At 42.4% G+C, this 11,767-nt stretch overlaps 1 protein-coding gene across 1 annotated transcript in view; it reads right to left on the reverse strand.

Annotated features, from left to right (window-relative positions):
* Nucleotides 1-390: 390 nt before the first annotated feature.
* The window catches only part of LOC104619591 (pterin-4-alpha-carbinolamine dehydratase 2), a gene marked incomplete at its 5' end in the record, with an annotated part of 22,176 nt that continues 10,799 nt past the window's right edge, over nucleotides 391-11,767 (reverse strand). The window contains 2 exons of the mRNA XM_010285515.1: nucleotides 391-486; nucleotides 1,978-2,058. Of these exons, the coding sequence (XP_010283817.1) occupies nucleotides 391-486; nucleotides 1,978-2,058 (177 nt within the window). The remainder of the gene's footprint in view (nucleotides 487-1,977; nucleotides 2,059-11,767) is intronic.

Below are 11,767 nucleotides of genomic sequence, written 5' to 3' on the forward strand. Positions count from 1 at the left end.
CTATAGGAGGGAAGCGGCCGGGCACGGGGCAGCCTCACGCGGCACCTGCCACCAGCCTCAGCTCCTGAGGGCTTGGGGAACACCGACACATGTGGGTGGGCTCCTGCTTTCATTCCAGCTTGTTTTAGTTTCTAGAAAAGCATTGTTCTAAACTTTTTTGTTGCTGGTTTACCTGCTACATCCTCATGCAGAACCAGCGATGGCAAAGGACAAGCACAGCATCCAAAGAGGTCTCTCAGCCTAAGGTCTTAAAGGCTAACAAAACTCAGTCACTCTTTTTGCAAAATGTCTTGGGTCAGGGCTTTTGTGAAATCAGGGTTACAAAGAATGAGGGATACCGTTTAAATGCAAAATATTGGTGGGCACTGTATTAAGCGTTTTACATCTTGGCTACACTGCGGCAGCAGCTTTGTCGATAAACTGAGCCAGCTTCACGTCTCTCTTCGTCAGTCCACCGCAGTCGTGGGAAATTAGAGTTATCTGAACCTGTCAAAAATGGGAAAGAAAGGGGTTACAAAGACATTTTTATGTCATTTTTATATGTCTGCCACACAGGCTGAGCAGCAACCAATTGGGAACACTGCGTGCCTCTGCAGTGAACAGGTTTTACATGGTGCTCACTGCTCATGTAAACCAGGAGATGTAGGTGAGGAGGCTTAACAGAGCCTGAAGTCTTAACCAAAAGCGAGCCCTTTCGCAGAATAAAACAGGCGTTGCATTCTTGGGTTTCATCCAAGAAGAGGTGTCCGATTAAATAACTCATTCTTTACATCTAAATTCCATGGATCGGTTTCACGAAGAACCTGGGTCAGTGACCAAGCTGCCAGCAGCGGAGTCAGGGGTTCACGCGTTTTGTTAAAAACCAGCACCCTGAAGGTGAAAAAATTGTTGAGTTTGTTGCAGATTAATTTCAAAAAGAAAAACAAACGGACTGGTGCATTTTGCTATGACGCAGCTGCCTCCACCGGTTTGTTTAGACTAAGCCAGATGACAAGCTGGGTGTTACTTTGTCTCGCCTTTGAGATTTTGGGAAGAGAGAAGAGGAAAAAAAAAGATAAATTCTTAACATTCTGGAAAGCCAGGGAAATCATGAAGGGCAGGTGATGAGGACTTTGTCCGGTGATCATTTAACATCCCCTTAAACAGGGTGACCTCAAGGGCTGATGAGGAGGAGCCTGTGCTGGGATGCCTCTGTTAACGGGGAGAGGTGGGGATGTCCTGCTCTGGAGGTGGTGGTTCCCAGTCACAGGCTGCTTGCTCACATGTCCTTTCAGTATACTTTTAGCATATATTCGTCAAAGGCTAAAACAAACAACTTGATACAGTGCAATGAGAAGAACTAGAAAAGAAAAATAAAGGCAGCGCAATAATTTCCCCCTTCACACAGCACCCTTCATTCGAGGGTTGCAGTGTGTCTTGTAACCCTTGTAAATATGAGACCACCATCAGTTAGGTAATATTAGAAACAAATTTTATAAGTTGCTGTGTTGAGACATAGAGGCCCACAATTTTTAAAAAATCAAACCTAAATTGAGACTGCCAGGCTCCCGTTTAGGTACCTACACATCGACGCTCTGCTGCCCTACACCGCTGGGGTCCCAATTTGCTGCACAGAAAGGAATGAAAGGTGGTGAATGTTCAGTAGTTTCAAAACAGTCATTTACTCAGGTTGGCCGCATAAGAGTTTAAAGGCTTTTATTTTATGTTTAGACCTCATCCAGAGAGGTGAAGTGACAGGTCCAAACCATGCAGCTGGCGGCAAACAATTGCATAAGAGCTCGATTCCTGGGGCTGTATCACCACTACAAAGATCTCAATATATCTTTAAAATCTCAAACCTCTTGATAAAGACACCAGCTCTTCCCAATCCCCTACTTCCTCCTTGTATATAAGCTATAAAGAACGGCAGAGAGAATGGGCCAGTGGTGCGGTCTCCTTAACTTGCCATGCCTGTGACGAGGGCGGCGAACACGTTACCTTGCTGTAGACATTAAACCATTCCGGGTGGTGATTCATCTTCTCCGCTTGCAAAGCAACACGTGTCATAAATCCAAAAGCCTAAGGAGAGAAAGAGCAAAGAGGAAAATAGTCCTCCACCTGCCAGGACTGGCAGCTGATCTGCAAAATTCACTCCAAAGTCTCAAGAACTCCTAGAGATGCTCCAGATTGCTGCATCTTGGGTTATGTGTGTTAAAGGAGCATTTCACCTTCTCGTGCCACCGATGCATTTCCTGAGACTGCTGAAATCATGCCCTTCAGCCCCGAGGAAATCACTCTGCTCCATGTTACTTACTCCAGGATTCAAAGCCATTGCATGAGAGCAATGATTTTACCTTTGGCATCCAACAGCAATTTCAAACATCCATCCGAAACCCCTCATCCCTTACTGCATCTTAAAAACGTGCTGTTTCTAATTAAGCATCATGCTGCAGTATTGCTGTACTAGACAGATACCAATTCCAGAAACACATCCCTTCACCTAACTATTTTGCTATTTATTGTACTGGGGAGAGAAAGGCAGCAGGTGGGTTTGCCCCTCTGCTTTATGAGAAAATATTTTCCCTTAAAATGAGTTAAAATAGGTTTCCCAACCCTCTGCCCCCATATTCTCCCTGGCATGCTCCCCCAGGACGCAGGTTTTATCACAGGCTCAAGAAGAAAATAATAGCAGGCCCTTGCCAAAATACTCAAGAGCAAATCACTACATTATAAAGAAAATTAGAACGTCCACGTAAATCAAGAACGCAATTACACAGCGGGGCCCGAAGGGCCGCGGTGCGTGAGCAGGACGCCTCTAAGTCAGCGGGCTTTGTTCATACCAAGCTCCATCCATCGGGGTTCAGGACCTGAATTAACATGCAAAGCAAAAGTAACATCCACGTTATAGTCTGGTTCATATTATCATACAAGCTCAACAAAACCCAACCTGATTTAGGTAGTTTTTTAATGCTAATTTCTGGAAGAGAACGTATATAGCCCGCATTCCACCAAGCGATGGCCGTTTCAAACAAACATATGGTCAATGAATAACATATAATGGTTGATAATAGTTTCAGTCTTTTTCCCTCTCACAAATTACAAAAACCTTTAAGTAAAAAAAAGAATCGGTGCCTGGATGAAGTATGACTTTGTTAGTCGCTTTGCCAGTCAAATGAATGCAAACGTTATAATCAGAGAAAATCATTCCAATGAGGTTTGTCATTTGGAAATCACCAAACTGTCAGCAATTAAAAAGCTTTTTTCTTTGACCCAAGAGCATTCCAAAATTCGGGAAAACCTAACTTCCCTTGAAGCTCTCACTTGGTTTAGTTTTACTTCGAGTGAACAATTACTTTTAAAAATTTGCAAATGTTTCAGCAGCATACTTTGAAGCATCCAACAGCTGCAAGTTGTGCATTAGACGTTAGCAATGATTTGGAACACTTCTGCATTAATAGTACTGAAAGATATTTGATTTAAATGTTTTTTTTTAAATGTCCACGGACTTAATAGGAATGTTTTTTCCAACATAGTAATATATACACAGGAATGTCCCCAAAATTTTAAAACAGCAATTGCATCTGCAACTAGACTGCCTCTGCGCAAACAAGCAGCAAGGGAAAGGATACACTAAATTTATGACAACCCTGCCAGGTTCACGTATGCTCTACCAGCGTCTGTCTGTCCACGCCAGGAACGCACCCACTTATGGGTGTACGCAGGTTACGCTACGCAAGCACAAGCCGTTGATTGTGTGACAATCATCACCGCTCCGACGGACGGCGGGCAGAGCGAACGACGCAAGCAAACGAGCCTACTAAATTAATTAACTCCTCCTCTCCGATCAGTGGACCCCCACAACAACCCACCGCGTAAAAAGTCTCCAGCTGGATAAAACAGTCATTGGTCCTAACACTGGTCATCCTCCCGAAAAGTGCTCAACTTGGGGCCGCCCAAGTGACGAAAAGGAATTAATTCTGGCGCAGAGGACCCTCCCCAGGACAGGTCCTGCTGCTCGTTGCTCCAGCTGACCACGACTGTCCCAGCCAGGGCGACCTGGCGTTACAGCGAAGGACGAAGCCCGCACACCCGCCAGACGTGCCCCCCCTTCCGCATGCCCCGCGCTGCTCGGGGACATTCTCCCTCATTGCACATTAACCAAAGCAACTTACTTCTTGCATTTTCGTTTATTTTAATTATACGCAAAAAGTATCTCCCGCTAAGAAAATGAGCTATGAGTTCTACTGAGCAATTTCACCAGCGCAATCTCCATTAAGGTCCTAAATACTTCCTTTGCTAATTAAATGAATTGGAACCCTATTGTTTATGAATCACCTTTATATTTGTAGAGCCGTAACCTTTCTTTGGGAAAATACAATTGGCTCTGGAAGGAAAAGATATTTAGGTTTGATTAGATATGAAAACACTATTACATAAAATCAGTTTGGACATTTCTTCACGTCTTGAAACTTGATCGGTAATTTGGTCTAATTGGTGATCAAGGAAACTATCTTGTGATCAATTAAAGTAATTACCACATTCCGGCAACACAACCAACCTTAATTTGAGCAGGAGTCTGCACTTCTTCAACGTTAATTAAAAATAATGAAAATTATTAAGCAGTCTGCAGTGCAAGATCATTGTCAAGACTGCACTGGTGGGCAGAGTTTATCAGACCATCACACTTTTCTTGATGAAAGTGAGACCAGTACTTTACTCACGACAGTAAGACCCAACACAATCTTGATTTTCACTATATTAATAACAGAGTTCCGCAGCCCTTTGGCCACTAATGAGAACTTCTTCAGATTTTTCCTTCAAAAATAAAGAAAGAGTGGAAAGAAAGGATTTGTGCATTTTCTAGAAGCCATAAAGAAGTATTAAAAGAGGCTTTGTTGTATTCAGTATTATCAAGTATTCTGATATTTCAGTAACAGGCATATTAGGCAGACATTTTCAGCCTAATCCTTTTAGGACATTTGGGCTAAAATAACATCCAGATATACAGGTTACTCTAAACATGTACATCGTGTCACCCAAGTGATGGCAGACTGCAGAGTCCCCGTAACAAACCACAAAGAGCAACAAAAAAGTAAGGAGTGAAGCAACCCTGCACCGACAAGGAGATGCCTTGGGTGCCGGTATGTCTCTTCCCTTCACGTCTTTTAAGATCATAAAAGAAGGAACTAAAAACTAATGGTGTCCCAGCTGTAACATCACTTCTAAAGCATTTTTTAAATACTAGCAGTCATAGTATGTCTCCATGAGGTAAAAATCAAGGCTACTCTTAGAAGAGCTAGTTAACCTAATAAAGTTAAAAAACTCCAAACCAAACTTTGAAAAATGTTCCGGGACTGGCCAAGTTGCTTTTGAAAGTGACAAAAAATGCTATCACAAAATAAGACTTAATGCGACTTTCGTTGCCTGAGAATGGGAAAACCAGGGCCAGACACTTTGCTGTCAGAAGTGGGAGGAAAGATGAAATTCCATCCGCCCCTCTGCACCGCTCAACGCTTCACGGCTCCGGGAGAACCGCAGGATCCCGGAGCTAATCTGCTATTATTCTTCCTTTCACACTTCTTAAGCAAGGAATCAATTCGTCTTAATACTTTTTAAACATGTTGCTTTTGTACAATGCTTGCCAACATTATCTTGATGACTTATACATCAAAGCAACACAGGTCACTATGTCCTGCTAATACATCACCCACCCGCGAGTCCCCAGTGATGGATTACCCCAGCGCATCTCCAGAACAAAGCAGCTGACAGTACTTGACTCAAAAGTGGAGATACTCAAGAAAAACAGCTGAAAGGCTCAACAATATAACCATCCACACTTTTTATTTATTTGTTTTAAAATGCGTACGCTATGAAGAGTGTACCCGGGCTTCTTAAATCCTTCGGACGCTCAGCCAAAGAAACCATATGCTAATCACAAGTACATTAAGGTTTCTGCCTCCCATCTGTCATTATAACGCTGGAGGTAGCATTAACCTTGACCTTCTGCACTGTGAGGGCTACCTGTCTTCTCCTCCCCACCCACCGGGCTGCATCCGTGTCATTTATCAGTGGGAAATGAAGAAATAAAACAAGTTATAGTGACATTGCCATACAAGGGAGGATGACTACGCCTCACACATTTGCTCTCCATTCACCCGAGTACAAAATATCCAGTATATAGCACGTGTTCTCCTTAGCAGTTTGACACTTCTAGCAACAATCAACTCAAATCACTAAGGTTCACTTCCAAACTGCAGAAGCTTTCACACATCCAGCTGACATGACTACCTAACAGTGAGCTACGGATAAAAGGAAAAAGCTCTTTAATGTCGAGCTATTTTACGTTATGTTTAGCTAGTCACGAGGGTTTGACTTAATCTCTTGACATTTTCTGCTGTGCTCTCAGGAAAAATGCGGAGTTTGTTTTAATTCTACTTACTCCATCAAGAAAGACTTTTACCCTATAAAGATGCAAAAACCACCTCAGAAGGCCACACTCTTCATCTGAAAGTGACAATATGGTTAAAACACAAAAAAGAGGGATACAGCTAGTACTTAGGAAGGTGATGGCAGCACAGGAGAACAGGTATTCATTCTCAAAACCTTGTGCCCACTTTGGGATTCTTCCCTGTTGGCATCATCAGTTTGTCTGAACCACCCCCAGGGACACCGGATCCATGTAGCATTAGAAATTCTCCTCTTTTCTTCCTTTTTTTTTTTTTTTTTTTTTTGGCCCTGTCTGGAGTCATCCACAACATAAACCAGGTGAACACCTTCCCATTGCTCTTCCCCTTTTTAATACCATTCCGAGAACAGTGGGACAGTCCTTAAGAATGCAATTAAATCATGTTCCCAAAGAGCTAAATCCCCACCTCTCTGGTGAGAGTGCAAGCAATGGACAAGCCGGCTCAGGCGTTTCCCTGCTCCCTCCATCCCACCCTATCCAGCAGGGTCTGAAGGTGAACACCACCTAACAAACCACAGGTAGATCATTTGGTTTTTCTCCTCTTTAATAGCTTGAGCAGCAAAATACCATGAATGCAGCCAACCTTCCCACTCCCCAAGCATCGCTTGGGATTGGGGGAAGCAGTACTCCTATCTCTGAAGGACACTAATAAAGGGAAAGGATGGAAGAGGAATCCTAAGACATACTGGCATGTACTGAGATGCCATTTCTGTCTTCATAACAACACGTGAAACTAAAAAAAAAACCCAACTACAATTTCCAACTTTATTGTCTATGCTCTTCTGCGTTTACAACATCCTTTTAACATCCAGAGCTGACTGCTCGCATCCCCGTACTTATCTGCACACATCATTATGAAAGTGAAATGCTGCTTTGCACTCTCAAAAAAGTTACCTATTTCTATTCATATTATAGCTGTAAACACGGCTCTCCACGTTAGATCTGCAGTGGCGTATGTGAAAACCTTTGCACCACGTTCTACAAAGAACGCTGTTTCTGTCTTCCAACACTTGTTTACAATTATGTCGGTGAAGAAACTAGCTCGCCAGCTCTATATCAAACATTTTTGACAGCAAAAGCACAAACACTGATCTATTCTAAGTAGTTTGCCACTCTATGTAATCTTGGAAAAGGCATTCTTGCCTTTGATTCTAAAAATGTTTATACTTCATACATTATGCAAATAGTTTTTACATATTAAGAAATAATGCAAGCAAAGCTCAAGTTAAATTAAATTCTTCAACAATAACCTTGCCAAAGCACTGATTTTCCTATAAAAAAATTATTCCAATTTGTTGATCTTACATTGGATGAAACATACTGTAACAATCTTCATAATTTATGTCCTGTTGGGACACTATGATTTAAAGTAACATAATACAGACCAGCATCACTGCTAATCTAAACCACCTGACCAGATAAACAACAGTTTCCCCTTCTCTCTTCACTGAGGGTATTTCTGTTTATTGTCATACGATTTACCAATTTGAAGAACACGAAGAATAAATGGAGGCAAAGAGAAGCGGAGCTCAGAGGCATGGCCTTTGCTCAACGGGGACGTTTCTCACACAGGTACCGGTACAATGTCAAGAGCCGCAGGAGATGACAGAAGGCAATTTCAGGAATGCTGTCCCAGGCAAAGCCCAAGCCACTCGGAAGTTTACACCCGCTCAGAACAATCTAGACCAGGTGCGGCACTAGACGCGACATAGTCCTGACGATGCTTGAGATGCAGCTCTACAAAAGAGGTCCGAGTCAAGGCTTCATCTTCCAAGCTCAACAGTGACCTCAGCTATGACATCACTTTGTCATAAAGCAGGTGCAAGAACAATTTGCCCCATCTGAGATTCAACTGGCCTGAAAAACAAATAGAAATTTTCTGCTAAGGCCGAGGGACACAGGGATCAATGTAAGTAAAGGGACTAAGAGGAAGGTAGAGAGCATTGACCTGCCCTTAAAGCCTTCTCCTTGCTTTGCTTTCCTCTTCCCCTTGAGCTCACTAAGTGTGTGAAATCTGCAGGAGAAACCACAACTTTTATCTTCCCTAAGCCTGTTTACATCAGGATTTTTGTAACTGCTGAATTTAGACCTATTTTCCTCTTATTGGTGATAATATGAGACAAAATGTTACATCTATTACACCTCCTTCCTCATCACATCTTGACTTTTCCAGCAGCCTCGGAACTGAGGATTTTTCCTACTCTCATTTTTATTACAATAAGTGATTGCACCTGGATTTCATGAACAGAAAGCAGATAATATTCTCAGTGATTCAATGAACAGACATCACGCCAAAATTAATCACCTATTTCACGAAAAAGATTTATAGACTTGATGGAGTAGAAGTGAGAGAACACAGAGATGCCTTTAAGCAGGATAAAAAACTTTGTTCTGTGAGTGATAAAAGTTTCAAGCCTAAATTCCACTGGGTCAATACAACCATATTACAAAATGCATTCATTTGCTTATAGGTAGATAAAAATAATTGTAGTTGCCCATAAGGACTACTGCAAAATAAGGCAAAATAAGTAGACATCCTAAATCCCAACCAAACCTGGAACAAGGTCACATGGTATTTGTGATAAATCACTTCATATAGAAAAATTAAAAATAAACATACTTTTTTTTTTTCCTTTTTCCCCAGTTCCAGTTCCTTGGCACTCTAGGTAAACATAGGCTCATAAATACTATTTTATTTATTAAAAACTGTAGATCTCTCAATTAGATTTTTGAGAAAAAGAAGGAAAATAGTCCCAGCTTTCAGGACTGGACTAGAACACGGAAGAAACCCTCCAGCCACGTAGCCAGCTAAATGTGGCTCTCCACCTCCCAAGCCTTTTTTGTGTGCTTTGCGCTCAAAAATGGAATATAAGGGTTGCACTTAGGAGGTTTACGCCAAATAAAATAGCTATTTCAAGAAACATGACTTCTTAAAATGAGCTTTTTGCACCCTACCTAAAAACATTAAATAATATAGCAAAGCCCCCATTAACCGAGCACCTGCTAAAGCAATCAGTCACTTAAACTAATAAACTCTCTTGGCTGCGCAACTGAAAGAACAATGATAATTTTACTTGTTAAAGCAAATGTTTGGCCCAGCAAATCAAACCCCTGGCTGTACTGTAATAAAGCCATCACAGAAACCACTATAAAAATAAACTAGTAACAAGGTCAGTTAGTTCCCAGTTCCAACTTTCTGAATTCAGGCACCTGAACCCTCTGCTAAGGCACTCTGCTCACCCACACGCCGTACGAGGACGCTGTCGCTCGGGCAGTGAACCATCCTTGGTCGCACGGTGCCAGCCCATGACATGACGCTATTGTAAAACAGATCAAACGAGAATTAATTTACATGAATGCTCCACTTCCAAATGGTGCTCAAATCCTCTGACTTTCACAGAGCTCAGGTATGGTGCAGAACAGAGAAGTTCATTATCCCATCGCACCACGTTTTAGATGGAGCAGACCTAGCTACAGCAGAACAAAGTACTACTATTTCCTCCAATGTTTCTTTTTACTTGTATGTGAGGGAATGATTTCATTCTGTAGACATGAAAATGAAGTTCACATGCCATACATGCTGCCGATAACACAGGGAGCGCTCAGACAAAATTCCGCTTGGTCTTTTGGCCAAGATTACCCATCCTACCAGTTTAATATCCAAAATCTTCTCTGCTGAGTATCCAAGAGCAATCATATCCTGCCTCTGATAATCCTCTAAATCTCTGCCATTTATGATCCTAAGAAAACATCAAAGAGCGATAAGAAAGGCATTGCTTTATGATGGATTAAGAGAAGAAGCGGTTGGTCTCATGGTCATTTCATTTTCCACTATCCTCCTACCCACTACACTGTCAGTTTTTTTGTTTCTTTTTTTTTTTAAAGACAAGGTCACTAATTCAAACATGTGACAGAGAAACCACGATGGAGGTGCGAGGAATTTGGAGAGGTCTTCCAATCACCCTCTTGGCCAAGCCAGAATCTAAAAAGACCTAAAGCTGTGAAATAAAGCAAACTGAGGAACGTTTGCTGCAGATCCAGTCAGGGAATCACTTCACTCAACTGAGCTGCTGAAAACATCCTACTGCATTGTCAAAGTGGGTCTTCATGTTTGGACACCTCTTACAGTAGAAGAGGGCAGATGATACATGGGGGCGGTGAATTCAGAGGCTTTTAGTTTATGTTGCACTATAAAATTCAAATATTACTTTGCAGACAGACATTTCAAGTCTAGAATTGACAGATCCTTTTGGGGGGCGAGGGGGAAGAGTAGGAGAGAGCAAGCATCTTCCCAGAAAACATGTTACTCTTCAGGGCATCCTTCAACATCCGAGCAGCTGGGTACCTTGCCTGGTTTGCCATGCCCACTGTTCCCTACATGATCTGCAGGTGACCTAGACCTGTGCTTCATCTCCTATCTTTGGTACGTGGAAGAATGGCTGGAGCAGGTCATGGAGAAACGGACAAAGGCAGCTACCTTAAGTTACGTTATTAAGAACCAGACTCATTTAACTGCCAACAATTTCGACAGACAACCTACACTTAGTATTTTCAGCTGTCTTCAGACCCCTCCGTGTGCACATGCCTGGAAGTGGCAGAGTACATCCAATGTCCGATATTTTGAGATGTTCCACGGGTTTTTTTGTTGGTTGGTTTTTTACTCAGACACAAGGGTTTCCCTGGGCAGCCCAGACCACTTGTTCACTGTTACACCTGGGAATAGAGAGATGGGCTCACAAGAGGAGGACAAATACTGATTTTGAGTCCTCCAGCCAACATCAAATTTCTTTTGGAAATTCATATGAGCACACCACAAAGGGAAACCCCCTGTACACCTCTGGTTTTTTATTAGATTGGGCATTACAAGATGTGTGCATAAACACAACGTCCTGGGCTTGTAACAGCTAACAGTATTTTTGTTTGCTACAAGCACCCACCCACTGTATCACGGAATAAAAATTCCCCCAGCCAGGGACACCTTGGTCATACAGAATCACGGAATCACTAAGGTTGGAAGGGACCTTCAAGATCATCAAGTCCAACCGTTAACCCAACACCACCATGTCCCCTAAACCATGTCCCGAAGTGCCACATCCACACGTTTTTTGAACACTTCCAGCGATGGCGACTCCACCACCTCCCTGGGCAGCCTGTGCCAATGCCTGACCACTCTCTCGGTGAAGAAATTTTTCCTAATATCCAATCTACGCAGACATATATTTAACTGCCTACTGTTATTCCCATCACAGCATGAGGAAAATCACACTAGATCATGAAATCAGGACTTTCCCTTCTGATCCTAGAAATAAAAAACGTTTCCCT

Source organism: Phaethon lepturus, unplaced genomic scaffold (genome assembly GCF_000687285.1).
Source record: "Phaethon lepturus isolate BGI_N335 unplaced genomic scaffold, ASM68728v1 scaffold22994, whole genome shotgun sequence".
Lineage (NCBI taxonomy): Eukaryota > Metazoa > Chordata > Aves > Phaethontiformes > Phaethontidae > Phaethon > Phaethon lepturus.